Source organism: Lactuca virosa, chromosome 2, assembly GCF_052849685.1.
Source record: "Lactuca virosa cultivar CGN04683 chromosome 2, Lactuca_virosa_CGN04683_v6, whole genome shotgun sequence".
Lineage (NCBI taxonomy): Eukaryota > Viridiplantae > Streptophyta > Magnoliopsida > Asterales > Asteraceae > Lactuca > Lactuca virosa.
In genome coordinates, this window is record NC_136427.1 from 116,413,188 (window position 1) to 116,439,929 (window position 26,742).

Below are 26,742 nucleotides of genomic sequence, written 5' to 3' on the forward strand. Positions count from 1 at the left end.
TGTGCTGTGGTGAAGTTCGTGTCGGTGGTCGGAGCAGCTTGGTCGTATCTCTTCAGTCGGCAATTGCAGGTGAGTTATCCTCACTATATCGACAGGGTCTACGGCACCAAGGCCGGCCCTTTATCGGATGGAAATTCGGGTATTGTTGGTTATGTTATTGCTTTGCTAGATCTGCATCCTGTATTTAGGGTAAGGTTATGTTAGTGACCTGGTTAAGGTCGGTACCCGGTATATAAGGTAATGCTATGCTAGTGACCGGTTAGGTCGGAATCCTGGTTAGGATGTTGATATGCTATGTGATCTGTTAGACCGATAGTCTGGTTAAGGATTTGTTATGTGATTGGTTGTTTTATGTGCACATGGTTGTTTGACGGGGGTTGGGTTGAGGCGGGTCCTGCTTTGTGTTGTAGGCCAACATACCTAGGGCGGACCGGATATTCCGAAGGCCCAACGAGCGGTCCGGATAGGCTGAAGGCCCCAAGAGGGCGGACCAGACGTGCCGAGGCTCGGAGAGTGGACCAGGCCGACTGAAGGCCCAGTGTGGGCGGACCAATCATACTGTAGACTCAGAGAGTGGACCAGGTGGATTAAAGGCCCGGTGTGGGCGGACCAATCACACTGGGACTCGATGTACATGGCTAGACTCGGAGGGTGGACCAAGTGGACGGAAGGCCCGGTGCGGGCGGACCAGTCACACAGTAGACCCGATACGCATGGTTGTTCTATTTGTGATATGTTATGAGTATGTTTATGTGCGGTTGGTATTTTGGGGGTAACTCACTAAGCTTTCGGGCTTACAGTTTCAGTGTATTGTTTTAGGTACTTCAGGAGATCGTGGCAAGGCGAAGGCGTGATCGTACCGCTCCTCATATTTTATGATTTATGTGATATGGTTCTGGGGATACTCTGATGTTTAAACTATTTTGAAAACAAGATGTATGAACTTAATGGTTTTTGAATGAATTAAAATGTTTTAATTTGGCTCAATTTTTATGGGTGTTACAAGTTGGCATCAGAGCCTTGGTTTGAGTGAATTGGAGGAACATTCGTGTGAATCCAGTCTCAAATCAAGGAGGGATTTTCAAAATGGTTTTCAAAAGGTTTTCGAAATAAGTAAAGGAGGATGCAGAGGGTACGATCAACCAGAGCCAATAAGTAGACCCCAAAATACCATACAAGTTATTTGATTATGTGATATGTTAGAACAACATGCTAGTACCAGGCTAGGGAATTCAGGAATTGCATGATAGAATTGCCTGATTATGTGATGCCTACTAGCCTAGGGTTTTCCTTATATGAGATATTCAGCTTTCCTCTAGGAGTGAGGATTGAGCGCTTGTCGTGTGTGTGTTTATAGTTAGAGTGTTGTGGTGATACTTGAGACAAATATGGGTAGGTGTGGAAGGTAGTATGGGCTCGTACTACTGAAAGCACAGGACCCATACGCGTATCAAGGAAGTCACAACTCTCTAGGGTATCGGTTATGAGATAGTTCCCCCGGGTGGATATGTGATGTGTCTAAGGGTCTCGTTGGTGTATTGCAGTATGGCGATTACGAGACGTGTCGGGGCAGGATCCGGTTCGGGATCGGGATCAAGAGAGGGCGGTCAGGATGGACCAGTACCACCCGAGGTCATTGGTCAGATGAGTACGGACGAGTTGGACGCCAGGATTCGTGAGATCCTGCATGATGAGGTTGCTGCCATGTTCCGGGCTGAGTTGCCAGAGATGTTTGGGTCGATCAAGACCGCCATAGTTGAGTACTTTGATGAGCGCTATGCAGCTCTTGCGGAGACGGCTGCCGCGGCAGCTACAGCGGCTGTAGCAGCGGTAGGGGGAGGAACCGGTCGAGGTTTTCAGTATCGGGACTTCGATAATACGAAGCTCCCTACCTTTAATGGAGTTCAGGATCCTATCATTGCTATGAGATGGTTGTTAGACGTGGAGGGTTGTTTCTTCACGTGTTCATGCCCTATGGATCAGAGGGTGAGGTGTGCTCTGAACCTTTTGAGGCTCGGGGCGAAGGATTGGTGGAGGTTGACTACGGGATCTTATTCTGATACGCAGCGGGCTGCGGTTACTTGGGATCAGTTCCGGGAGATGTTCAGTACTCGTTATGTTCCGCAGGTTGAGAGAGAGAGGTTGGCTCAGGAGTTCCTGGAGTTGAAGCAGGATTCAGAGTCGGTGACGGAGATCACCAGGATGTTTACTGAGAGGGCAATGTTTTGCCCGGAGTTTGCTTCGGAGCAGGCTCACATGTCCCGATATCTGAGTATGCTCAAGAGGGATATTAGACAGTTTGTGTCCACGCAGAGGTGTGATACCTTGTTAGAGTTGCAGGAGGCCGCCAGGCGGCGCGATTTGGAGATTGAGTTGCAGTTGCGAGAGCAGAGGCAGGCCCCGGTGCCGTCGCAGCCGGCGCCGAAACGGTTCAAAACCGTTGACTCCAGGATTGGGGGTCAGAGCAGCCACACTTGTGAGAAGTATGGGAAGGGTCATACCGGAGTTTGTAGGACCGGTGGTGCGTGCCGCAAGTGCGGGAGAGAGGGGCATTATGTGAGGGATTGCCGTCAGTCAGCCCCGGTACAGGATATGAGGATTCGTTATCACTGCCATCAGGTTGGACACTTGAGGGCCAACTGCCCACAGTTTGCTGCAGGATCGGTGCAGGCTCCAGCACCGGCCACTTTGAGGATTACTGGCGGGGGTCAGGGTGGAGCGGAGCCTCCGAGGGCTCAGGGACGCGCATTCCAGCTTACAGCAGAGGAGGTCAGGGCAGAGCCAGATGCAGCTGCGGGTATGTTTCCACCTTGTTATCTTGTTATTTGTGTGGTATTGTAAATCTGTCTGCCTTGTTCCGCATGTTTCGTAGTATGATTGAGGATCTTAGTAGTTAGGGTTGTAGTTGGTTAGCGTTCAGGAGGATTCTTGGTCGAAAGATAAGGTATATGATATCTTTGCTAGGTATGGCACCTGCGATGTGAGAAGTGTTCAGGTGAGATTCAACTTCCCTGGAGTTCGGGTGTGCGATGGCGGAAGGGTTATTCGGTGAAGGTTACTCACTCCTGAGGGAGTCAATTCATGGTTAAGAGGGAATATATGGAGTAAAGGCGATTGAGCTATGCCGGTTTTGGGCATCGGTGGTTAGTAGTCAGTGCACTAAGTGGGGGAGAATTGGAAAATTCTCCGGTGAAACAACATGCATCCAAGGATGGTTAGCTGTTTGGATTTCAGCAGTGTTTTGCTGAGGGTGTGGATCGGTGAGAGCAAGTGGTAGACAAGTGGGGCGGAGCACAGACCATGGTTTTCGGAAAGGGTGACTGATTGTTGTAAGGCCTAGGGTTAGACCGGGAATTGAGTATATGGAATGGAGCTGGAGTTCGGAACCCCAAGAGGGCTAGAACAGACTGCATGGGAGAGATTCCCGGGAAGGATGGTTCAGGGTGACGTACGATAGTTTTGAGCAGTCCGGATAGACTGAAGGCCGGAAAGCGTACCAGCCAGGCCGAAGGCTCGGGGAACGGTCCAGACAGGCTGAAGGCCCGGGAGGGCAATCCAGACATGCTGAAGGTTCTGAGAGTGGTCCAGATAGGCTGAAGGCCTGGAAAGGCGGTCCAGTCATGCTGAAGACTCTGTATGTGTTAGTGGATCGGTAGGAGGAGAATGAGTGAATATGTCACCATGCAATAGTAATCGATATGGTCTGGCCCCAAGTATTGATCATGATGATAGAGTTGGCTGGAGGCCGTACGTGGGCCTTGTTAGTTATGTGATCGGATTCGGAGTATATGGGAGTTCGAGAATAGCGGTTGCTCTACATGGATAGTGTAGAGTGGAGTTTAGCTCAGTGGCACTTATAGGTGCGGTAAGGGTTGTTGAGTAGACTTCCTGGAAAGGGAAGGTATGTAGCTCCGGAAGGAGTTTAGGTCCTCTGAAAGGAAGACAGTGGAGTAAATGGATGATCGAAAGTGCTTGGTAGTAAGCACTGGGATTGTACCAGATATATGGAAGCACATACGGGTTGAATGCCCGTTGAGGTTGTGGCAACGTTGGATGATGCGCAGGAATGTTTTCAGTCTCCTTGGAAGAGGAGGAGGAAAGTGGTTCCAGATTGGAGATTGGGACAGAGGAAGGTGAGATAGCAGGTTAACAGACTCGGGAGTAGTCTGGACCGGTGCTGAGGACTGTATAAGGATATTACAGTCGGAGGTCAAGGACCTAGAGATCGTGATATGGAGTTGTGAGCGGGTTGCACTCCGTTGTGTCGAACCGAAGGGTTCAAGGGTGACGCAAGGACAAGGTCCTTAGTTCCGAGTATGGTTGTAGGCTTGAGTTATGTATGTGGAGGTATTCCAATCTGGGGTATTCCATCATGAGGATTCGTTCCAGGTTGCAAGTTATCAGGGTTATCGCCAATTTTGGGCGAAGGAAGATGGATTAGTGTCTTGCCAGAGCTCAGTGGGTGTTTGTGGTATCTAGCGTTCGCAGGGCGCGAAGGTGTGTTCCTGATTTGAAGTGATGGTATCATCGGGTAATACGTGGTTAATATGTAGTGTTATTGAGTTGAAAGGCCGATGGTCGGCTTGGAGTAGTGGCAAGGATGCCACGTGAGAATGAGCCATTTTAAGAGAGATGCAGAAGTAGGGTTTGTAAGAGCATGAGTTGATTGAGAAATCGGAGTCTGCAGTGCGAGGGGTTTGTTCTGAAGCGTATACTGCAGTAGGCTTCGAGGACGAAGCCTAATTTAAGGGGGGGGGGGGGAGGGAGAGTTGTAACACCCCAAATTCCAGAGGTGCTATTGAAGGACTTAAAGTGTAAACTAAGGAAAGGGACTCGACGAGTAGGCATGCTTACTCGCCGAGTCGGAGCGGAAATCTGTCGCGGGTTAAGTGGCCAACTCGCCGAGTCGGCGGCTTGGACTCGACGAGTTGGTGCTGAAGGGAGAAAACCCTAATTCCGGAGGTTGTGCCCTATATAAAGCACATTATAACCCACCCTCAGCCTCTTTGCTACCCTTTTGAGATCTAGAAACCCTAATTTTCGTGTAAGACTCCATTGTTGAGGAGATTGGAGCTTGGAAGAGGAAATTGGTGGAAGGAGCTTGAGCAATTAGAGGCTAACATCAAGGGGCTTGTGTAGATTTGGAATCTACATCAGTTTGGGGGCATCTCAGAGGTAAGGAACCATTATCTTAAGCTATTTCCTTTTTGGGTTCATCCTTGGTGGTTGATTTGGAGTTCCTTAGCTTGTTTGAGATCTATTTCGGGTTTAGAGCTTAGATCTGAGGTTGCTACTCCAGATCTAAGCTTGTGATGGTCCTTAATGTCATAAAGCTCATGTCTAAGAGTTATTGGTGAAGCCCCTTTGTCATAAACCCTAGCCCTAGAGTGTTTTGGGCTTATATCTCCTTGGTTTCACGTAAAGGTTGCAACTTTATGTGAGGGTTAGGCTGTAGAAGAGTGGATTTATGGATTGGAGCCCCTGCATGGCTCGAAAAGCCTCTGTATGGATTGAGAACTGAAGAGACTCGGCGAGTCACATGGGTGTACTCGACGAGTTGTATGAACGTATGCATGGACTCGGCGAGTTGGAAGAACAACTCGGCGAGTCTGTTGAAGATTGCCTTGGACTCGGCGAGTCTGGTCGCAGAGCCCAACCTCTTGGGGTTAAAGCTTTGGATTAGTGAGTCGGTTGGCGACTCAGTGAGTTGGACAGGATGGGACTCGGAGATCGTTGGACTCGACCAGTCTTGGGGCGACTCGGCGAGTTGAGTCGTGTTATGGGAGTTTCTGAGTATAGGAACTTGACGAGTCGACGGGTTGACTCGGCGAGTAGAGTCAACCAGGAAGGTTGACTTTGACTGAGGACTTTGACTTTGACCAAGAGTTGACCAGTTTGACTTCCAAGGGTATTTTGGTAATTTTGGTATTGGCTCTTTGGTAGTGTGCTGTGGTGAACTTCGTGTCGGTGGTCGGAGCAGCTTGGTCGTATCTCTTCAGTCGGCAATTGCAGGTGAGTTATCCTCACTATATCGACAGGGTCTACGGCACCAAGGCCGGCCCTTTATCGGATGGAAATCCGGGTATTGTTGGTTATGTTATTGTTTTGCTAGATCTGCATCCTGTATTTAAGGTAAGGTTATGTTAGTGACTTGGTTAAGGTCGGTACCCGGTATATAGGGTAATGCTATGCTAGTGACCGGTTAGGTCGGAATCCTGGTTGTTGATATGCTATGTGATCTGTTAGACCGATAGTCTGGTTAAGGATTTGTTATGTGATTGATTGTTTTATGTGCACATGGTTGTTTGACGGGGGTTGGGTTGAGGCGGGTCCTGCTTTGTGCTGTAGGCCAACATACCCAGGGCGGACCGAATATTCCGAAGGCCCAGAGAGCGGTCCGGATAGGCTGAAGGCCCCAAGAGGGCGGACCAGACGTGCCGAGGCTCGGAGAGTGGACCAGGCCGACTGAAGGCCTGGTGTGGGCGGACCAGTCATACTGTAGACTCAGAGAGTGGACCAGGTGGATTGAAGGCCCGGTGCGGGCGGACCAATCACACTGGGACTCGATGTACATGGCTAGATTCGGAGGGTGGACCAAGTGGACTGAAGGCCCGGTGCGGGCGGACCAGTCACACAGTAGACCCAACGCGCATGGCTGTTCAATTTGTGATATGTTATGAGTATCTTTATGCGCGGTTGGTATTTTGGGGGTAACTCACTAAGCTTTCGGCTTACAGTTTCAGTGTATTGTTTTAGGTACTTCAGGAGATCGTGGCAAAGCGAAGGCGTGATCGTACCGCTCCTCATATTTTATGATTTATGTGATATGGTTCTGGGGATACTCTGATGTTTAAACTATTTTGAAAACGAGATGTATGAACTTAATGGTTTTTGAATGAATTAAAATGTTTTAATTTGGCTCAATTTTTATGGGTGTTACACATACTATGATGAGAAACAGAAAGAACATACTATAATGAGAAACAAAGAGAACATACATACAAAGAGAACATACAATACACTAGAACAAAGAGAACACACTATACAAATACAAGAACACTATAACATTAATGTGAGCCACTACTTCATGGCATGACAATATACTACCGTGTCACGTTTTGTAACCAGAGTCTCCTGGAGGGAGAGCGTGAATTTATGTATAGATCTACACGGGATTGACCATCCTACACCTTACTGCTAGCTACAGTGGGACCTACAGGTCTACGGGTGATGAATGTCATACCATTTCGATGTCTTCGAACATCGTGTTTTATTTGTCAATCAAGTATGGTTACAACTATATCACATTTTACCTTAATTAAAACAACTTTTTTTAGGTAGTTAGTACAATGGTAGTTACTATACACAAATACTACAAGTACTTCTTTATTATTTTCCCATTACATTCAAATTGTGATCTTCTCACATAAACGGTAATGTAAACTATATTTTTGGTAAATGATAGTCAGTCTTTGGGATAAACACTCACTTTTTACAAAGGAACAAACATACAGAACAGTTGTGTCTTGGTAGAAGACTACATTTCAAGTTAAAGTAGAAAATATAGGATTTTCTAGGAGATACAAACATTTGCAAACAAACATTTATAAACAAACACAAACAAACACTTTCATCAAACATATACAACAACTGACACCAAATACTTACGAACTCACCAGCTTAAATGCTGATCTACTCTTTCAAAATAACTTGTATTCTCAGGTCACCAGTAGACAGGTACACTGGACCAGATTTTGAGAAGACGGAGGACATTCAAGACTCGTCTTTTATTTTGATTCATATTTTGGTGTCTTTCAAACTATACACAGAACACACTTGTATTAAATTATATTATTAATGCAATGGATGATGTTGTTGCTTGTTTACTATTATGCATTGATATGATACTGTACATGACGTCCTCCGCCCTCAAACATTTCCGCGGTTCTGGTTTTGGGGTGCGACAACTTTATCCGTTAAGACCTTCCCAAGATTAAGATCTATGAGTTGGACGTATGGTTTTTAAGCATTAAGAGCTTAATGGTGATTTTTGGGCAACAAAGGAGTACGTCGGGTGTACCCTCTTGGTACACAACGCATAACAGGTTTGTAGCCCGAGTACCCTTTCTGTTGAAGCCCATTACGCATGGCGTAATGAGGGAGTACGCATGACGTACTCCCATAAGTCCATTTGGACCATTTTTGGGCCTTGGGTCATTATGGGTTTTAGATTATGATTAGTTGGGTCAAGTGTAGGAAGAGTAAAATGGTCTTTTACCCTTAATAAGACAGAATGTGAGTTGAACCATTGATTATAGGTTATCACCTTGATCATTAATTAGGGTTGATTTTGGATATTTTCAGTGTGAGGAGTCGTGGTAGTAGCAGTTCGAGTGTGTGATTTGTTTATCATAAGATTGAGGTGAGTCTCCTCACTGTACTTATGGGTCGAAGGCACCAATGCTAGCCTACTGGATTATGTTGTAGGATAATAGTTGTCTCTATGACACTTACTGATATGCATGTACGTGCTTGCTGTCTTTGTGTCTCTTGTTGGTATGACTGTATGCTTAGATGTAGGGGTGAAATAGACCCGTACCGGTTGAAAGATACCGAAGGAGTCGAATGGACTCAAAGAGTCGAAAGTGACTCAGGGGTGAAATAGACCTGTTTCAGCTTTAGGCTGATATGTATGTATGATATGTGGTATTCTAAGGAACTCACTAAGCTTTGTGCTTACGATTATTGTTTAAATGTTTTTCAGGTACTTCTGTTTCAAAAGGGAAGGGCTCGACATGATCGCATCGCATCCACTAGTGTTTAACATTTCGTGATTTTGGAATTGTACTCTGATAACTATTTTTCCACACTGTCACACTTTTAATGATTTGAATCGAATGATTGATGGTTTTGGTTGACTTAAAAACAAAAACTTTATTTAGTATTTTTTTGGATGTTACAATATATATAACAAATATCACATGTTTATTAAAATTTATAATAAAATAGATGAATATCAATAACAACTATAGATGTTTTTCTAAAACAAATCAAAATTTCTGAGTTTGACCAAGCTTTTCTGAGTTGGATCGATTTTCTCTAAGTTTTACCGAATTGAATCCAAGTTTGACTGAGTAGTACCAATGTTGACCGATTCTGACCGTGTTTGATCGATTCCGAGTATTTTTCTCGGGACATGACCGAGTCCGAGTACTCGGCTAAGTTTTGCAACAGTGTGGTTCCCTGAAAAAACATTATACTTGTCTCGAAATAGTGAAAAATTTACCTTTTTACTAGCTTGATTATTATTTTCATGTTTTTTTTTGATGGTATGTATATTTTTCTTTGAAGAACAAATATAATGTCTCGTTTGATAGTTTTTTTTCTGGAAAAGTGTTGTCTGGTAAAATGTTGTCTTTGAAAGTTTTCTGACTGGGAAAGAAACCATGCTGTTTGATTGTACATCCGATTGACTGTACTGAATGATGAAAAAAAGTAATAATTCAATAAAAAATAAATTTAAAAAAAGTTATTTAAAAAAGTTAATAATCCAATAAAGAAAGAAAGAGGCGGGGTTTGGTGTATAATTGTCTTTCCAGCCCATTCAGCCAGAAAGATCCCTTGTTTTGTGCAAATCAAACAGTCTTTACTGTCCATTCAGCCAGAAAGATCTGTTTGGACCTGGAAAGATGTGTATCAAACTTGGCATAACTTTCCAAAGTCGTAGGGACCATGTCTGTAGATACTTCGAATCGAAGGGGGTAAAAGTTGGTTTTCAGAAACAAAATTTCCAAGTCGAGGTGACTAGATTGGCCTTGGATCAAACCCCAAAAAAAATCCAGTTAGGTGTTGAGTTATCGTAGGATCTTTCTTCGATGCTGAAAGTTTTGTAGTGAAAGTTGAAGAAGAAAGCAATGACGTTGGCAGCAGGGATCGGATATGTGCTGCTAGCACTTGGACCTTCTCTTACCCTCTTTGTTACCGTCATCTCTACTAAACCCTTCTTGATCCTCACCCTTCTCTCCAGGTAAATTTTCTGTTTCTCCTTTTGTTTTTATTTTCATTTTTCCTGATTATGTTGTTGAATAGTTATGTCAATTCATTGATGTTTTTCCATTTCAACACTAATAAAATGTTTACATCTTTTGCTCCAATGCGAACCAATTAGCAACCAGTATATTCTGGACCTGATATATTGAATTACTTTGAAAAAAGAGGTAATTCTGGACTTCTTCTTGCTAGTAAATCACATATGTGGTCGGACTGGATGCACATATGTTGAAGAATCAGTTGATAGTTAGTTATTTACAGATTGTGGGATACGTGCTACTTGCTTATGTAATCAAAACGATTGTGGAATTTGTTGATAAAAACATCAATGGAAAGTAAGCATAAATTTAGAAGAGAACACATAATGGTTTGGTAAAAGAACTGCCTCACTAGAAGTTCTTATTGATTCCGGATTAGGGTTTAGATAAGGGATTCTTCTATTGGTCCTGGATTAGGTTTTACAGTTAACGTATTTCTGTTATCTCTTTCATTCCACATTTAGTGAAAAAGAAACATCCATGTTTACTGAATTAACTGTCTCCATCAAGTTCCATAAACAACAGCTTAGTCAGATAGATAGTAATGCATGTTTCGGATGTTTCATTGTTAAAGAATGTTTCTCTTTTTACCTTTTCCAAGATGGAGACATACTAATAACTAATGTATGTATGCTTATATGTACATTGATGTGTGTATAGTACACTGGTGTGGCTGATTAGTTTGATTGTGCTTTCTGGAGTTTGGAGGGTGTTCCTTCCACTTAAAACAACAGCATGGTGGCCTTATGCAATCCTTATATTGACTTCTATTGCTTTCCAAGAAGGTCTTCGCCTTGTGTTGTGGAGAGGTTACAAGTATGTTTAGTTCCATTACACTCTTTCAATTCTTCTTTACTTCCTGCTTGTTTATTAAATGACATGACAGAACAAGTTGTACTGTGTTTGGCATGCATTGAAATTGGACAAAGATTGCAATCTTTTATGCCACCCAAAAAAGTTTGGACAAAGGATTCACTCATGTATCTGCAAGAGATGTGATTATCAAAATTAACCCTAGAAATGTCTTTATATGTTTATCATCTCAACAATAATAAAAAAATATTGCTTTGATCAGGAAGCTGGAAGATATGTTGGATGCCTTTGCTGACAGAGTTGCTAAACCCCGTCTCTATCTTACTGATAAGATGCAAATTGCCCTTGGTAATCTAATCATCACCCTTTTCTTGCTCACCATGGTTTCCGATTTAGTTGAAGAAATATGTTATAAAGCTCAAAATTTGTTGATTGTATGAATTATACTATTGGAACCCCAGCCTCGTACTACTCAAGTCAAACATATTAACTTTTTAACACTATATATATATATATATATATATATATATATTTGGTACTTGTATGTTCTGATTCTTTTTATCAACTTGTTCAATTTTGAAGGACAAAATAGTCCATTTGAATCATAGAAATCAAAAGATGAGAACTAATTTTGGGACGGATGGAGTACATAAGTCAGGCACAACTAGTAACTTCTTATCTAATTTCATTATCAGAGTCTGTTTCATTGTTTTTCCCATTAAGTGCTGTCTGTCTGTATAAGTAATATTTAGAAAAGTATTTTGAGAAAATGACACATTTCCCTAAATTACTACTCTATTAAGTTGAAAAGAAACACCCATATATTGCTTATGAGATTAAGTCCATTAAGTAAAAAAGAAACACCTTACCTTAGTTTACTACAATGATTTTCTAGTGTTTTAGATCCATGTGCACATGTAAGTCAGTTTCTTTCTTCAATAGATCTTAGAAGTAGTGTACCACTACCAACCAGAATATGTTTTTTTTTAATCTCTCAAAATCCCCAATCCACACTACCTTGTTAGTAAGAAAGTTTTATTCATTATTGATGATATATGTATATGTATGCTGCAATCTGTAAGTCCACATAACTAGCCATGCATTATTATTATATAAAAAAGAAAAATTTGAGAAGCCATAAGCAACATAAGTTGTTTCATGTCTGTTTCTAGAATTTCAGAGATGTTACTTTTGGGTTATAATGAAAGTTTGAGATGATGTTGATTGATTAATGATTAAATTGTGTACAGCTGGCGGACTAGGTCACGGTTTGGCTCATGCTGTGTTTTTCTGCCTCAGCCTCTTAACTCCTTCATTTGGTCCCGCCACATTTTATGTTGACAAGTGCTCTTATGCTCCTTTTTTTCTTATTTCTGGTACTTGTTTATTTTTTTTTTACCTTAAATTGGTACACTATTGATTTGATAAGCAATAGCACAAGATGCGATGGTTTAGATAATATAATAATAGTTTCTTAATTTGCAGCAATTATCTCCCTTGCATTTGTTACAATCCACACTTTCTCAATGGTGATTGCTTTCAATGGATATGCTGAAGGGAATAAGACTGACCAAATGGTTGTTCCTTTCTTTCATCTGATGGCTGGAACATTGGTAACACCTTTTTTCCCTTGCATCATCTTTACATATTTCTATGATGAGCTGAGGCCATTAACGTCTTTTGCCAAGTCAAGTGAAGTCACTACCATTGTATCATCATGAAGGATCAATCAAACTATTAGTATTTAGTTGAGTTGTAGATTTTCCATTTTATCAGTTTAGCCACTTAAATATTTTCTGTAACTTATTTTTTTTTTTACCTTGTGAAAGAAAAGACCCTTTTTTTGATTTACCTGATTTTGATATCAAGCAAAATACAGAAAAACCAGCTTTTTATTGATTTAGCCACTAAACTGTTATCTTAATAATCATAAAAGAAATAATAAATCCATATAACATGGTGAAAGGATGCTGTGTTTTTCTTTTTTAAACGCGGTGAAAAAAAGACAGTATAATGTTTGAATTAGTAAAGTGGGTAAATTAATAAATACAATGTTGAGGAGGGCATTCATGTGTTTTCCACATACAAGTGGTTGATATGGTTGAGTCTATGTCCCACCTTTTTGGATTGGGTGTGCAGTTTTTGTCCATTGACATCCGGTGTCAGTGCATGCCAAACACAGTGCAATCTGTTTTGAGGTTCTTGTGCACAGTTTTTGCCATCTTTTTGGATGGGGATGGGACAAAAAGTTGCAATTTTTGTTCCATTGATATCATTTCCAAATGCAGTGCAACTTTTTATATCATGTCTAGTGTAAGAAATGCATATTGTTGTCTAGTGTTGTTACTGAAAAAGTTATGTGATGTGGTTGGATGCAGACTCTTGTAAATCTGGTGTCAGGTGGTTGTATTGTCGGGATCCCGCTGCTGTATGTGGTGGCATTGTCAACCTTAGCCTACTGTGGGAACATGGTTTGGAGGAGATTCACCGAAACTCAAATTAGGCTCACTCCTCAAAATCAATCATAATTTTCAATCTCAATTCTCAAACCAACCAACTGTTTCCAGCTTTCATAGTTACTTAAAACTTAAAACTGCTACTACCTTTTGGCTCTTCTATAGGTGCAATCAATGATATTGCTTTTGCTTTATAATATCTTTCTAATCAACTTCTTGGAAAAAAAAAAATCATCTTAAAGAAACTAGATACATGCCAACCATGGCCTGTTGGGTTATGCTTGAAGTTTTTGGTTTATATATATATATATATATATATATATATATATATATATATATATATATATATATATATATATATATATATATATATATATATATATATTCTTATTCTAATTTTATATTTGATTTGATATCGTAATTTAACAATTATCAAAACCCTAAATATATAATGTATTTATCCGAGTCTAATTTTACTTTTTCCTCTTTTTTGTAAAGTTTGAAATTAAAAGAAATCAACCCATGTTGTTGACCCCTTTAGAACATATCTTCTTGAAAACAAATAGATCCCAAGGTCACCAGTTTATCTAACAATCTGGATGTAAAAAAGTTATGTATGTGTCAATTTGAAAATCAATATGTTTATCTAACACAACGAGTTCAGTTGGAAATCTCAAAATGTTTATATAAATATATCGCACCGGATTGGACAATTTTATTATCTATTTTTGTCAACTTGAATTCAACCTCACCCGAGCCCAGCCCAACCCAATCTCACTTGTAGAGCTCGACGATTTTAATGATGTAAAATCTAAACTTTGAGACTATTTTATACATTTTTATTTTCTTATTGGCGAGTACGCGGGCACGCAAAAATTATGAGATTTTTTTATGGCAAATCATTTGTGTGTCGTATCGAATAGATTTTTAATACATGTTGAACATCTAAAATACATGATCAAAAATACTAAAATAATTACGTCTTTAATTCGGGCTTAAAAAGTTTCATCAAATCTTTTTAAGATATCAAACATATATTCTAAATGAGCCAAACCAAAAATCTTGAACACATTTATCTATTTTTTTTTATAAAGGAGGTTATTCAAATGAATATAATTCAAGATAGATCATCTATCTTGAACCATAACTCTTTCACATTATGCAACTTAAATGATTATTTAATTGAAATATTTTTGCTATATAACAAACATTTGATTCTCTTCGATTTTCATTATCTTTTTATTTTCATGAGAATGTAAAAGTTTCGGATATGTTTGCTTTCTCTTTCCACATATTTTTTTTATATATTTTATTAAAACTCCATAAAAAGTTTGTTGTGTACAACGGCAAATCCAAAAAAAAAATGGCATTTAGAGATGATGAAGACTTGTCTCAAGGTTGTACGTTTAGAGTCAAAATCCAAAAGTTTTTAGTATTTAAAAATGATGAAAAATTGTCTCAAGGTTGTACACGTAGAGCCAAAAGAAAGTGTTGCCATTGTTGATATGTTGTGTATTGAAAGTATGTTTGTGAAAGAATATATATATATATATATATATATATATATATATATATATATATATATATATATATATATATATATAAATGAGGTCATTGGTTCAACATAAGTCATCTATTTTGAAGCATATTTATTTGAAACTCTAAAACTCTTCATATTATGCTACTTCAATGAGTATTTAATTAAAATATTTTTCCTATATAAAAAACATTTGATTATCTTATCTTTTCATTTTCATGAGAATGAAGAAGTTTCAAATATGTTTGCTCCATTCTTTCTACATCTTTTTTATATATTTTATTAAAACTCTATAAGAAGTTTATTGTGTACAACGGCCAATCCAAATTTTTTTTGACATTTAAAGATGATGAAGAATTGTCTCAAGGTTGTACGTTTAGAGCTAAAATCCAAAAGTTTTTTGGTATTTAGAGATGATTGAGAATTGTCTCAAGGTTTGTCTTAAGGTTGTACATTTAGAACAAAAAAAAATGTTTCCAATTTTGATGTGTTGTGAGTTGAAAGTATGTTTGTGAAATAAAAAATAAGACACAAACAACGTTAATTTTTTAGGTGAAAGTTGTACATTTAGAGCCAAAAGAAAATGTTAATGCATTTTGATGTTTTGAAAGTGTGTTTAAACAAGAATTGTATTTTGATGAGTTCTCTTCACATGTGAATTTTATTTTAAAGGTGTAATTCTTTTTATTCGTATATTTTTAAGAATTGCATTTCGAAAAATTTCCACATCATAGCGTTCAACTTACAAAATTTATATTACAAAATGGGTTTTCAAAGAATCTATATGTCGATGATTGTGTTATTGTAATTTAATACATATAAATGTGATTAATATTATTATTATATATTATGGTTGAAATTATTAACTACTAATTCTAAACATATGACAATTATTTTTTTCTAAAATTATAGGACCTTAAGTTTGTATACATGACATCTTTCAAACATCTTTTTATATATATATATATATATATATATATATATATATATATATGAATAATTTTATTACGTAGTTATGAAATTGTTGTTTCAAATATATAACTTTGTATTACATATTTGATTAAAATATTTGTAAAGAAAAAATAACATACACTCTCATATAAATAAATACACGCAAAATAATAGATGCACATAATTTAGTTTTTAATAATTAGGTTGAAGACTTTTGGTATAATATTTGTTTAGACATTAGATGATTATATTATTCAGTTAATTTACTAAACACAATTTAAATATTTTTATCATATTTAATTAAGTCTAATAAGTATCAATTAAGTACCATGAATAAAAAAACTTTTTTAGTTGCAGTGATTTAATTCTAATAACCTTTAATTAGAAATTGAAAAGTTGAAATATTAAAATAGAACTTCAATGAAATTAATAAATTTTTATTACATCAATGTGGTTAAAGATATATATTTTAATTACTCTTATCAATATTCATTATACACATAGTCTTATATAAACAATACACATAAAATATTAAACGCACATAATTAATTTTGAATAGAAAGTTTTGATGTTTTAGTAGAATATTTAGTCAACACATTAGATGGTCATATCATTCTTTTAATTGACTAAACACAATTTCAATCTTATTTAACTAATTCTCATTAGTATCAATATAAATAAAAAATTCTATTTAGTTATGGTCATTTAATTTAAATAAAATGTATTGATACATTAATAGTGTAACACCCATAAAATTCAAGCCAATTTTAAACCTTTTAAAACATTTAGAAACCATTAAGTTATTACAATTTGTTTTCAAAATAGTTTAAGCATCAGAGTATCCCCAGAATCAATCATGAAAATATGAGGAGGTGCACGATCACGCATTTGCCTTCCCGCGATCATCAGAAGTACCTGAAACAAAATCAACACCTGTAAGCCCGAAGCTTAGTGAGTTCCCCCAAAATACCAACGTCATATAAATATAACCATATTATATAACGAATGCAGAACAAACAGCATGCATAATGAGCCTTCAGCCTGACTGGACCGCCTCGCAGGGCCTACAACCTATCTGGACCACTCCCGAGCCTTCGGCATGACTGGACCGCCTCGCAGGGCCTACAACCTATCCGGACCGCTCATCGGGCCTTCGACCTGACTGAATCCCTTTGCAGGGCCTTCAGGTTACCCGGACCACCCTGGGTATGTTGGCCTTCAGCACAAAGCAGGACCGCCTCAACCCATCCCCAAATCAAACCAACATGTGCACATAAATATCATACGCTAGCATATATAACAGTCAACTGATCTAACAGATCAATAATCATAACAACATCCTATAACCAGGATACGAATCTAACCGATCAATAACATATCAACCATCCTATAAGCAGGATACTGATCTAACATGTCAATAATCATAACAACATCCTATAACCAGGATACAGATCTAACCGATCAATAACATATCAACCATCCTACAATTAGGATACCGATCTAACAGATCACTAACATAGCATAATCCTATAAACCAGGATACAAACCTACCAGGTCACTAAGCATATCACCATCTTAATTACCAGGATGTAAATCAATAAGCATATCATGCAATAAACCCAGATACGAATCCGATAAGGGCCGACATTGGTGTCTTAGACCTTGTTGATATAGTGAGGAGAACTCACCTGCCACTGCTGAAGTTCCACGGATAAAACTCCAGCTGCTGGTTGACAGATTCCCGAGCTGTCAACATCAAACAACACCCAATTAACAATTAGATTCCAAGCTCAAGGTCCAACTCACACTCCAAAGGCCCAATAGTCCAACTATGGCTCAAAGCCCAACATATGGCCCAATTTTCCAAATTGGCCCAAGCCTTTACATGGTCTTTCCTTAAGGCCCATCAAATTATTCTAATCCATTTGCTTGCTCTTGGATGACCCATTAATAACCCAATTACCAAAGCCCAATAGAAAGGCCCAACTCAAGGCCCAATTAAAAATTAAGGTTTCTTACATGAAATGATGATTAGGGTTAAGTGTTCCTACTTAACCCATTAAGGACTTAATCCATCAAGTCCAATATCGCTTTAGGTTGATTGCAAATGATTTTGAATTAATATATTAAGTTCAGCGAATGATTCAAGTGCGGGTCTCGATCAAATTCCCAAAATTAGGGTTTCTCATAAAATGACAACTAGGGTTAAGTGTTTCTCACTTAACTCATTAAGGATGTAATCCATTAAGTCCATCACTCTTTTAAATAAATCATATGGTGAGATTGGGCTTTATACACAACTCCCATTCCAATTGCCCAAATGTGGGTCCTGATAAGTCCAAGGCCCACAAATCCAATATTAGGGTTTTCTAAACCCTAATTAGGGTTTCCACCCCATCTTAGCCCAATAGGCCCAGTAGCTACGACTTTTGATCAATTAAGGTTCATTAGGCCCATTAGGGTTTCAACAGGTCAATTAGGGTTTTGCTAGTCGGGCACCACCCACTACCACCTCGGGTAGTGGTGGTCAACGGCGGCTCACGGCGGTGGCCACCACCTTACGGTGGTGGTGACAGATTTTCTTTACTATTCAGATTGATTACAACTTACAACACAATCCAAATAACACACACACACTAATAAAAACGCACACACACAACCACCCTGCGGCGAAAGGCGGTGGTAGATGGTGGCAGCCACCACCTCACGGTGGTGGTGGTGACTTCTTTTCCAGATTTCGGCCAATGGTTGCTTACACACACTCTACATTGTACGCACTACGCTACACATACATCCTTTTTGCTCGGAAAATAAACCCAACACCCACCTATGGTGGGCGGCGACGGCAGTAGCATAGGAAACGGGCGGCAGCAGCAGCAACATGGCGTCCGGCGACAATAATCAGCAGCACAGCGGCGACCATGGCGGTTGGCAGCCGCTCACGTCGATTCGTGACATGATGGAAGCAACAGCGGCAGAACGATCGCCCTACCACAATCCCCATCGTCCTCGGCGTCGTTCATGGCGGTTCCTCCGATCGCTCACGTCGTCCGGCGGCTAGGGTTGGTGACAGAAAGAAGGAGAAGGGAAATGGTGGAGGTGTGGCGGCAATGGCGGCTGAGTCTTGGTGGTTCCAAACAACCACTAAACCCCGGTAGTCGTGCTCTCATTCCGACGTAGAGGATTTGCTCCGGTCATGGCAGATGTCGGCGGTCTTGGTTAGTCCGAACGGCAAGGGAGGCGAACGGTGGCGGCTGGAGGGAGGTGGGGTGACGGCTGCAACATACTAGGGTTAGGGTTTGAGAGGGTAGCGGGTTTATATACCCGACTCCCTTAAAGCTTTATTCCCATAATAAGACTATCGGCCCTTCCTTTCCCTTTTTATTTCAAACCAAGCCCAAAAGTTACAAAATGGCCCCTCCATGAAGAATTCTTTTTAAAACAAATACCAAATTTACCAATTAGACCCCGCCTTTCCAAAATCCTTTCATCTTAGGTCCATAATTTACTTTTTAACCCCTGCTCCCATAAATCCTTTCATGTCCAGTCCAAAAGATACTAAACACCCATTGACTTATGAAAATCTTTACAAATTAAGTCCCAAAATTACACTTTAACCCCTGGAGATTCAAATCTTGCCATTTGGCTTCCCGAAACCAACACCCCACTAATTATTTAATTATTCTATTTAAAACGGGATGTTACAAATAGTTTTAGTTTTAGTCCAAAAACTATTTTGTAAATAGTCAAAAGTTAAGTTGTAATGTTAAATGCAAAACCTAAATTGTAATCAGAAAATTAATTAAAAAATTCCTTAAGTTATTTACATAATTAACAGAATAATTGCATTCTGTGCAACGTGCAGACATTCTCCTAGTAATACTTACAAAACTACATAGACCAACTAAACAATTTCAAATATTATATTATTTGAATATTTGATTAAATAAATATTCTTATTACATAAAAGTGAAGGGAACAACATATATAAGGTGTACAGGGGAAAAAGAAAAGAAATAAATACATAATTGGACCCTATACAATTATAAATTAACTATGTGACCTTAAACTATAATATACACTATATACCCCTGACTTTCATATTCTACACCCCCTTAAGTTGGGTAGTGTATGTTTATTATCACCAACTTGGAACATAAATGATAAAAGTTAGGACCACATAGAGGTTTTGTAGCACCTGGTTCCTGGTATGTATTTTATTTAAGTATTTTGCATTTTTGGCCTGGGACTCGGCGAGTTGAAGGACCAACTCGTCGAGTAGAAACGGATTTGATCCGGGATTTAAATGACGGACTCGTCAAGTCGGCTTCCAGACTCGACGAGTAGACTCTGACTGGACAAAACCCTAATCTAAGGGTTTGCACCCTATTTAAACATCTCATTCAACCACCCTTCGTCCCTATTGCTTCCAGAAAACCCCCATAGCAAACCCTAACCGTTTGTATAACGAGCTAAGGCATTTGTGGTGCTTTTTGGTGATTTTGAACTCAAAGAAGAAGGAAAAGCTTGGAGGAATCAAGAGAAGACCAAGGGAGTTCAAGTTTGTGCATCATTTGTAGTTCCCAGAAGGTATAAAGTCGATACCTTGCTTGTTCATTTGCTAGATCCCTCTTTGGGGAGATTTAGGGCTTTTTAAGCCATTTTTGGTAACCAACCATGATTGCAAGCATGGTTAGGGGTTGAGGCTTTGGACCTAGGTCCATGAAGGAGTTACAAGGTAGATAAGAGCTGCTTTTGCACCCATGGGAGCCCCCATGCAACCCAAGAGTCTCTTTTAGAGCCTTTTAGGCTCAAAGTCCCATGCATGCACGTAAAGTTCGTAACTTTACGTGCTAGATCAAGTTTAGGGACCTAGATCTATCATTTGGACAAGAGTTGTACACCAGAAATCGAAGAAATAAGACTTGGACTGTATCGACTCGGCGAGTCGTTCTTGGGACTCGGCGAGTCCGAGGTTAGACTCCCCTTTTCTGTTATGGGTCAAGGAGGCCCAGTGGAGTGCTGGAAAGGTTTTAGAGGGTCCGGAGGAGTGACCCAACGTATTGGGATAAGCCATAGTCCTGGAGTTCATAGGACTCGGCGAGTACATGAACAGACTCGGCGAGTCCAAGGCAATCTCCCAACTCTTGAGGATGAACTCGACGAGTTGTTCATATAACTCGGCGAGTCGAGGACAGGACTTGTTTATAGGAAGGAGATGAACTCGATGAGTTGTTCATACAACTCGGCGAGTCGGATGAAGGTTCGTCCGGGGTTGTTCTAGAAGGAGAACTCGTCGAGTCGTTGCCAAACTCGACGAGTAGAGGCGTGAAGAAGGACAGATGAAAGGATAGGGACTCGACGAGTTGGCGGCCCAACTCGGCGAGTCGGGTCAACTGGAAGTTGAGACTTTGTATTGGACTTGGTCAGGGGTAAAATGGTCATTTTACCCTAAGAATAGATATCAGACTCTGACTAAGTGTTTTTGTTGGGATTATAGTCGGAGGATTTCCGGAGCAGCAGCAGACAGAGATTTCCCCGCGCAGATTATCAGCAGCTTCGTTCAAGGTGAGTTATATTCCAGTAGCGGTGGGTCTACGGCCACAATACCGGCCCACCAGTAGGAGTTGTATGTTAGATGACTGTCTTTGTGATATTCATCTAGGTTTGCTACTACCTGATGTGTTATGTGCTAGTATGATATGATGTAGCAGTAGGTGCGATAGTCCCCAAGATTTCCGGTCGGTAGGGCCGAAGGGGGGAGGGTAGTCATACCCAGTCATGCTAGTTAGAATGTGATTATGTGTTATATGTTATGTGGTAGTAGTAGAGGGGTGAAATAGTCCCCGGTATCCGGTCGAGAGGACCGAAGGGGAGGCCAGCACCTAGATATGCTAGGCAGTATCCGGTCGAGAGGACCGAAGGGGAGGCCAGCACCCAGATATGCCTGACAGTATATGTATGTTATGTGATTGTATGGTATGCGGTACGATGGAGGAACTCACTAAGCTTCGTGCTTACAGTTTACAGTTTTGGTTTCAGGTACCTCTTCATCAAAGGGGAAGGAGCTGGCGTGGTAGCAGCACATCATACACACACGCATTGATTTTCCGCACTTGAGATATTCTGGGATTGTACTCTGACATGTTGCTACTTTATGATTTGGGTTTTCAGACATGTTATGTTGATTTACGAAACGATATATTTTCACGTAGTTTTCTTATGAATGTTTTATACTCAGTTAATTAAAATGAAATTTTTGGACTCGAAATTTGGGATGTTACAAGTTGGTATCAGAGCCTTGGTTTGAGGAATTCGGACACACCCTCGGGGGTGTCTGGACTCAAACCGAGGAATTAAAAGCTTTTACAAGAAAATGGTTTTCTAAAAGATAAGTTAAAGGAGTTTTGAGAAAGAACGAAGTGTGTGATGTGCGCGACCGGCCGAGCTCAAGTAAGTATTCCCCAAAGTACCCATACAAGTTTATGATTATGTTTATCGGCTTCAGTAGAACAGCATGCTAGATTAGGACTAAGGATCTAGGAGGATACCTTATGTGCCTGTTATATGTGTATGAGCCTTATGAATTGCATGCTAGTATAGATTCCTGAGTAGAGGATAGAGCAATATAATTGGATTATGTGGTTAGGTTTCCCTTCGTCTAAATGCTACTTGCTTTGTGCTTTGTGGGACTCTGAGTGATGGGAGTTAGCCATTAGGTGAATACGTTAAGTCACATGTGATCAGGGTTGAATAATCTCAGAGTGCTGGAATTAGCCCTATTACGCAGCTCTCGTTTGAGTCTAACCCGAAGGATTATCCGAGCCTCGTCACATGTGATGGTGTTCAGGTAGCGGCTAATTGGCATCATAAGAATACCTTCAGTAGCTGAGGACTGAGTTTGGATTGGTGATTACCCTAGGGCAAGCCTAGGAAGAGAATAGCAGCGATTAGTGCCAGTAGAAGGGACTTGGTGGAGTCAAGGCAGTTCTTGAGGAAAGTACAGATAGATGTGGGAGGTAGTATGGGCCCGTACTACCGGAAGCAGAGGATTCATACTTGAATCGAGGAAGGCTGAGGCAAGACCAGGGAACTTGTGATGGGTGTGATCCCTCTAGATGTATCAGTATCACTGACGGTTGCCATTATGTATTGCAGAATGGTGGTACTATGTCCGAGGCCAGCAATTGGCAGCTCAGGAGAGGGATCGGGTTCGGGCTCAGGTTCCGAACCAGTGGATGAGAGGCTACGCGAGTTCATCGCGTCCGAGATCACTAGAGGCATCCTTGATGCGACCCCGGTCATCTTTGGGTCGATCAAGGAAGGGATTGTCGAGTTGATGGAGGATCGCCTTCGGGCGTTCAGGAGCGACATGGCGACCAGCCAGTCGGGATCATGCACACTGTCCTTTAAGGACTTCAGGGGCAGTGGTGCGCCGGATTTCCACGGGGCGAAGGACCACATTGCTGCCAGAAGATGGATTGCAGACATTGGGTCTGCCCAGTTGACTAGCTTCTGCCCCGAGGGGTCGAAGGTGAGATATGCAGCAGGGTGTTTGAGAGATAGGGCCAGAGATTCGTGGGAGTCGTTTGGTGACTCTCTGGGAGCCTCGGCTGTTGAGGCAATGACATGGCCGAATTTTGTGACCCGGTTCAGGGCTGAGTTCGCACCTGCGGTGGAGCTTCAGCAGTTGGCCAGGGAGTTCCTGGATATGAGACAGACGATTGAGACAATGGCGGAGATCACCGCCAAGTTCCGGGAGAGGGCGTTATTGGTGCCCCAGTATGCGGGAGATGAGGACATGAGGAGGACCCGCTACCATGACATGTTACGAGCTGACATTCGGGAGCATGTTAGTTTTTCAGCTTGCCCTACCCTGGATTCCATGATTGCCAGGGCAAGGGAGAGGGAGATTGATCTGGAGCATATCCGGAAGAGGAAGGTAGAGGAGGGGCAGACGACTGGGGCTTCGGGGAAGAAGCCCAAGGGATCAGACGCTAGGCCGAAAGGCCAGCAGGACCGAGGCCGCTGCAGGAAATGCGGCAAGTCACATGAGGGAGCGTGCAGGTTGGGATCGTCAGGCTGCTATAAGTGCGGCAAGTTGGGGCACTTCAGCAAGGATTGTACCGCCCCTACACCCACTATTCAAACATCCGAGTTGCTGTGTTTCCACTGCAACCAGAGGGGCCACAAGAAGGCCAACTGCCCCCAGTTGACAGCAACAGCGCCAGTGAAGGCGCCAGTCCCAGCGACCCTGCGGATTACGAATGGCCGACAGGGCAAGACCGAGGCTCTAGTGGTGAGGAGCCGGGCATTCCAGTTGACTGCCGAGGAGGCACGCGCCGCACCCGATGTGGTGACGGGTATGATTTCTTCTCCCTAGCATTATTCTATGTTGCTTATGATATTGATGTGCCATATGATATGTTTTGTTTAGGATCGTTCCATGTGAACGGTATCCCAGTTCAGGTGTTGTTTGATTCAGGCGCTACCCGATCGTTTGTTTCTCTTGCGCTTAGCAAGTAGTTTCCTGAGTCCTCGGGTATGTTGGCTTGCCCACTAGAGGTCAAGATTACGGACGACCGATCGGTGCGAGCATCGGTGATTTTCAGAGATTGTGTTCTGAGGCTATTCGAGGAGCGCTACCTGGTAGACTTGGTTCCCATTCCGTTGCGTGGGAACAAGGTGATTATAGGCATGGATTGGTTGAGCCCTAATGGGGTGGTGATAGACTGCACACAGCAGTTAGTGCGAGTCAGGACCCCAAGTGGCGGAGAGTTGGTGATCCACGACGAGAGGCCACATCGTGGACCCACATTATGTTCAGCAGCAAGGGCTAGACGCTACCTTCAGCAGGGCTGTGCTGGGTATGTCGCCTATGTTATGGATACCCGGGAGGCGGGTAAGGCGACGGTGAGCGATGTTCCAGTGGTGCGGGACTACGCATATGTGTTCCCAGAGGAGCTTCCTGGGATACCTCCGGAGCGGCAGGTGGAGTTCAGGATCGACCTAGTCCCTAGTGCGGCTCCGATAGCCAGGGCACCGTATCGGTTAGCTCCTCCCGAGATGTAGAAGTTGTCTACACAGCTGCAGGAGCTGTTAGACAAGGGATTCATTAGACCGAGCAGTTCACCCTGGGGAGCCCCGATTCTGTTCGTGAAAAAGAAGGACGGGTCGCATCGGATGTGTATAGATTATAGGGAGCTGAATAAGGTAACGGTGAAGAACCGTTACCCACTCCCGAGAATTGATGACCTCTTTGACCAGCTACAGGGAGCATCTTGGTTCTCCAAGATTGATTTGCGTTCAGGGTATCATCAGATGAGGGTCAGAGAGGAGGATGTGCAGAAGACTGCGTTTCAGACGCGTTATGGCCACTATGAGTTCGTGGTGATGCCTTTCGGGCTCACCAATGCTCCTGCCGCGTTCATGGACCTCATGAACCGCGTGTGTAGACCGATGCTGGATCGGTCCGTGATAGTTTTCATCAAGGTTGCAGAAATCGGGATTAATCGTGGGTTAATCGTTTGGCGTTCTCCAACCGATTAGGATTAGGGGTGTTTGAAGGTAATTGGTCAATTTCGGTCAACGACGGGCTTGGCGGTCTTGGCGGTCAACGACGGTCAATGGAAGTCAAAATTAGTCAAATGTCAAAGGTGGTCAAAATAAAAAAAAAGGCTCCAAAGGTTAATTTCGTCTAACCCTAGCGTCTCATTTCATCGTGTCGCCGTTTTTTTCACTTCTCAGTTCTCTCTCAATCGTTGAAGACTTGAAGCAAAGTAGGAGGTTACACCGGCGATACACCTGAAGCCGACACCCACCGAACTCCGGCGAACCTCCATTGGACATCGTCGAACCTCCATTGGATGCCGGTGAACCTCCAGCAAACAGCTACTCCGACGAAGCTTCATCCTTCAGTCTTCAGGTATGCGATTTCTTTTTATGCTGGCACCGAACTCGTGTTTCTTCCTATTTCTCCCATGTAAATTCGTTTTTCTTCCAAAAATTGCTTAATATCTTGCATCTGTTGAGGCGATATATCTGTGAACTCTGATTATGTTTTTTCCAAAAAATTCTGAATTCTCCCTTCTGTTTTCTGGGTACCGATTTCTGCAAATATCAATCCATCTATTTTTCATATTTCTCCCATTTGTTTGTATATATTATTCTATTTCAGTGTTTCTTGCATCTGTTGATTCTGTTCTTATATGTTGCATCTGTTCTTGATTTATGCAGCCAAAATGCTTATTGACTTGCTGTTATCTAGTTGTAATGCTGATTTTTGATGAGAATAAGAATTATGCTGATATCTAGTTGTTATTTCTTGCATCTGTTCTTGATTTATGCAGCCAAAATGCTTATTGACTTGCTGTTATCTAATTGTTATGCTGATTTTTGATGAGAATAAAAATTATGTTGATATCTAGTTGTTATTTCTTGCATCTGTTCTTGATTTATGCAGCCAAAATGCTTATTGACTTGCTGTTATCTAGTTGTTGTGCTGATTTTTGATGATTTGTTGTAGTTTTGGTGCATGTTTTGTGTTATTAACTTATTAAGATTTCTGAAGATATATGCTGTGATGGTATGATTTATGGTGCATTTTTGATGTATTTTTCTTGTGTATATAACAGTTTCCAATCATGACATCCAAAGTTTCGACTTCACCATCGGTGGGATCAACCGCGAGTGGTGCTCATAAACGAAACTCAGATGATATTGGTTGAGAATATGGTTTTTGCCCGGATAAAAGCAAGATGGATACAGTGTAATGTAACTTGTGTGGAAAAGTGTTTACCGGGGGGGGGGGGGGGTTACTAGATTGAAACAACATATTGGTCATGTGCCGGGAAATGTAAGTCGATGTCCAAACTCTACAAAAGATGATAAATTGAGA

At 41.3% G+C, this 26,742-nt stretch overlaps 1 protein-coding gene across 1 annotated transcript; it reads left to right on the plus strand.

The window, feature by feature from the left end:
• The first annotated feature begins 9,799 nt into the window (after window positions 1-9,799).
• LOC145159388 (gamma-secretase subunit APH1-like protein) lies at window positions 9,800-13,554 on the plus strand. Its single transcript, XM_079078351.1, has 6 exons — window positions 9,800-10,027; window positions 10,749-10,904; window positions 11,164-11,249; window positions 12,152-12,277; window positions 12,387-12,514; window positions 13,280-13,554. The coding sequence occupies exons 1-6, from the start codon at window positions 9,915-9,917 to the stop codon at window positions 13,427-13,429; spliced, it is 759 nt and encodes a 252-aa protein (XP_078934477.1). The 5' UTR covers window positions 9,800-9,914; the 3' UTR covers window positions 13,430-13,554.
• Window positions 13,555-26,742: the final 13,188 nt, after the last annotated feature.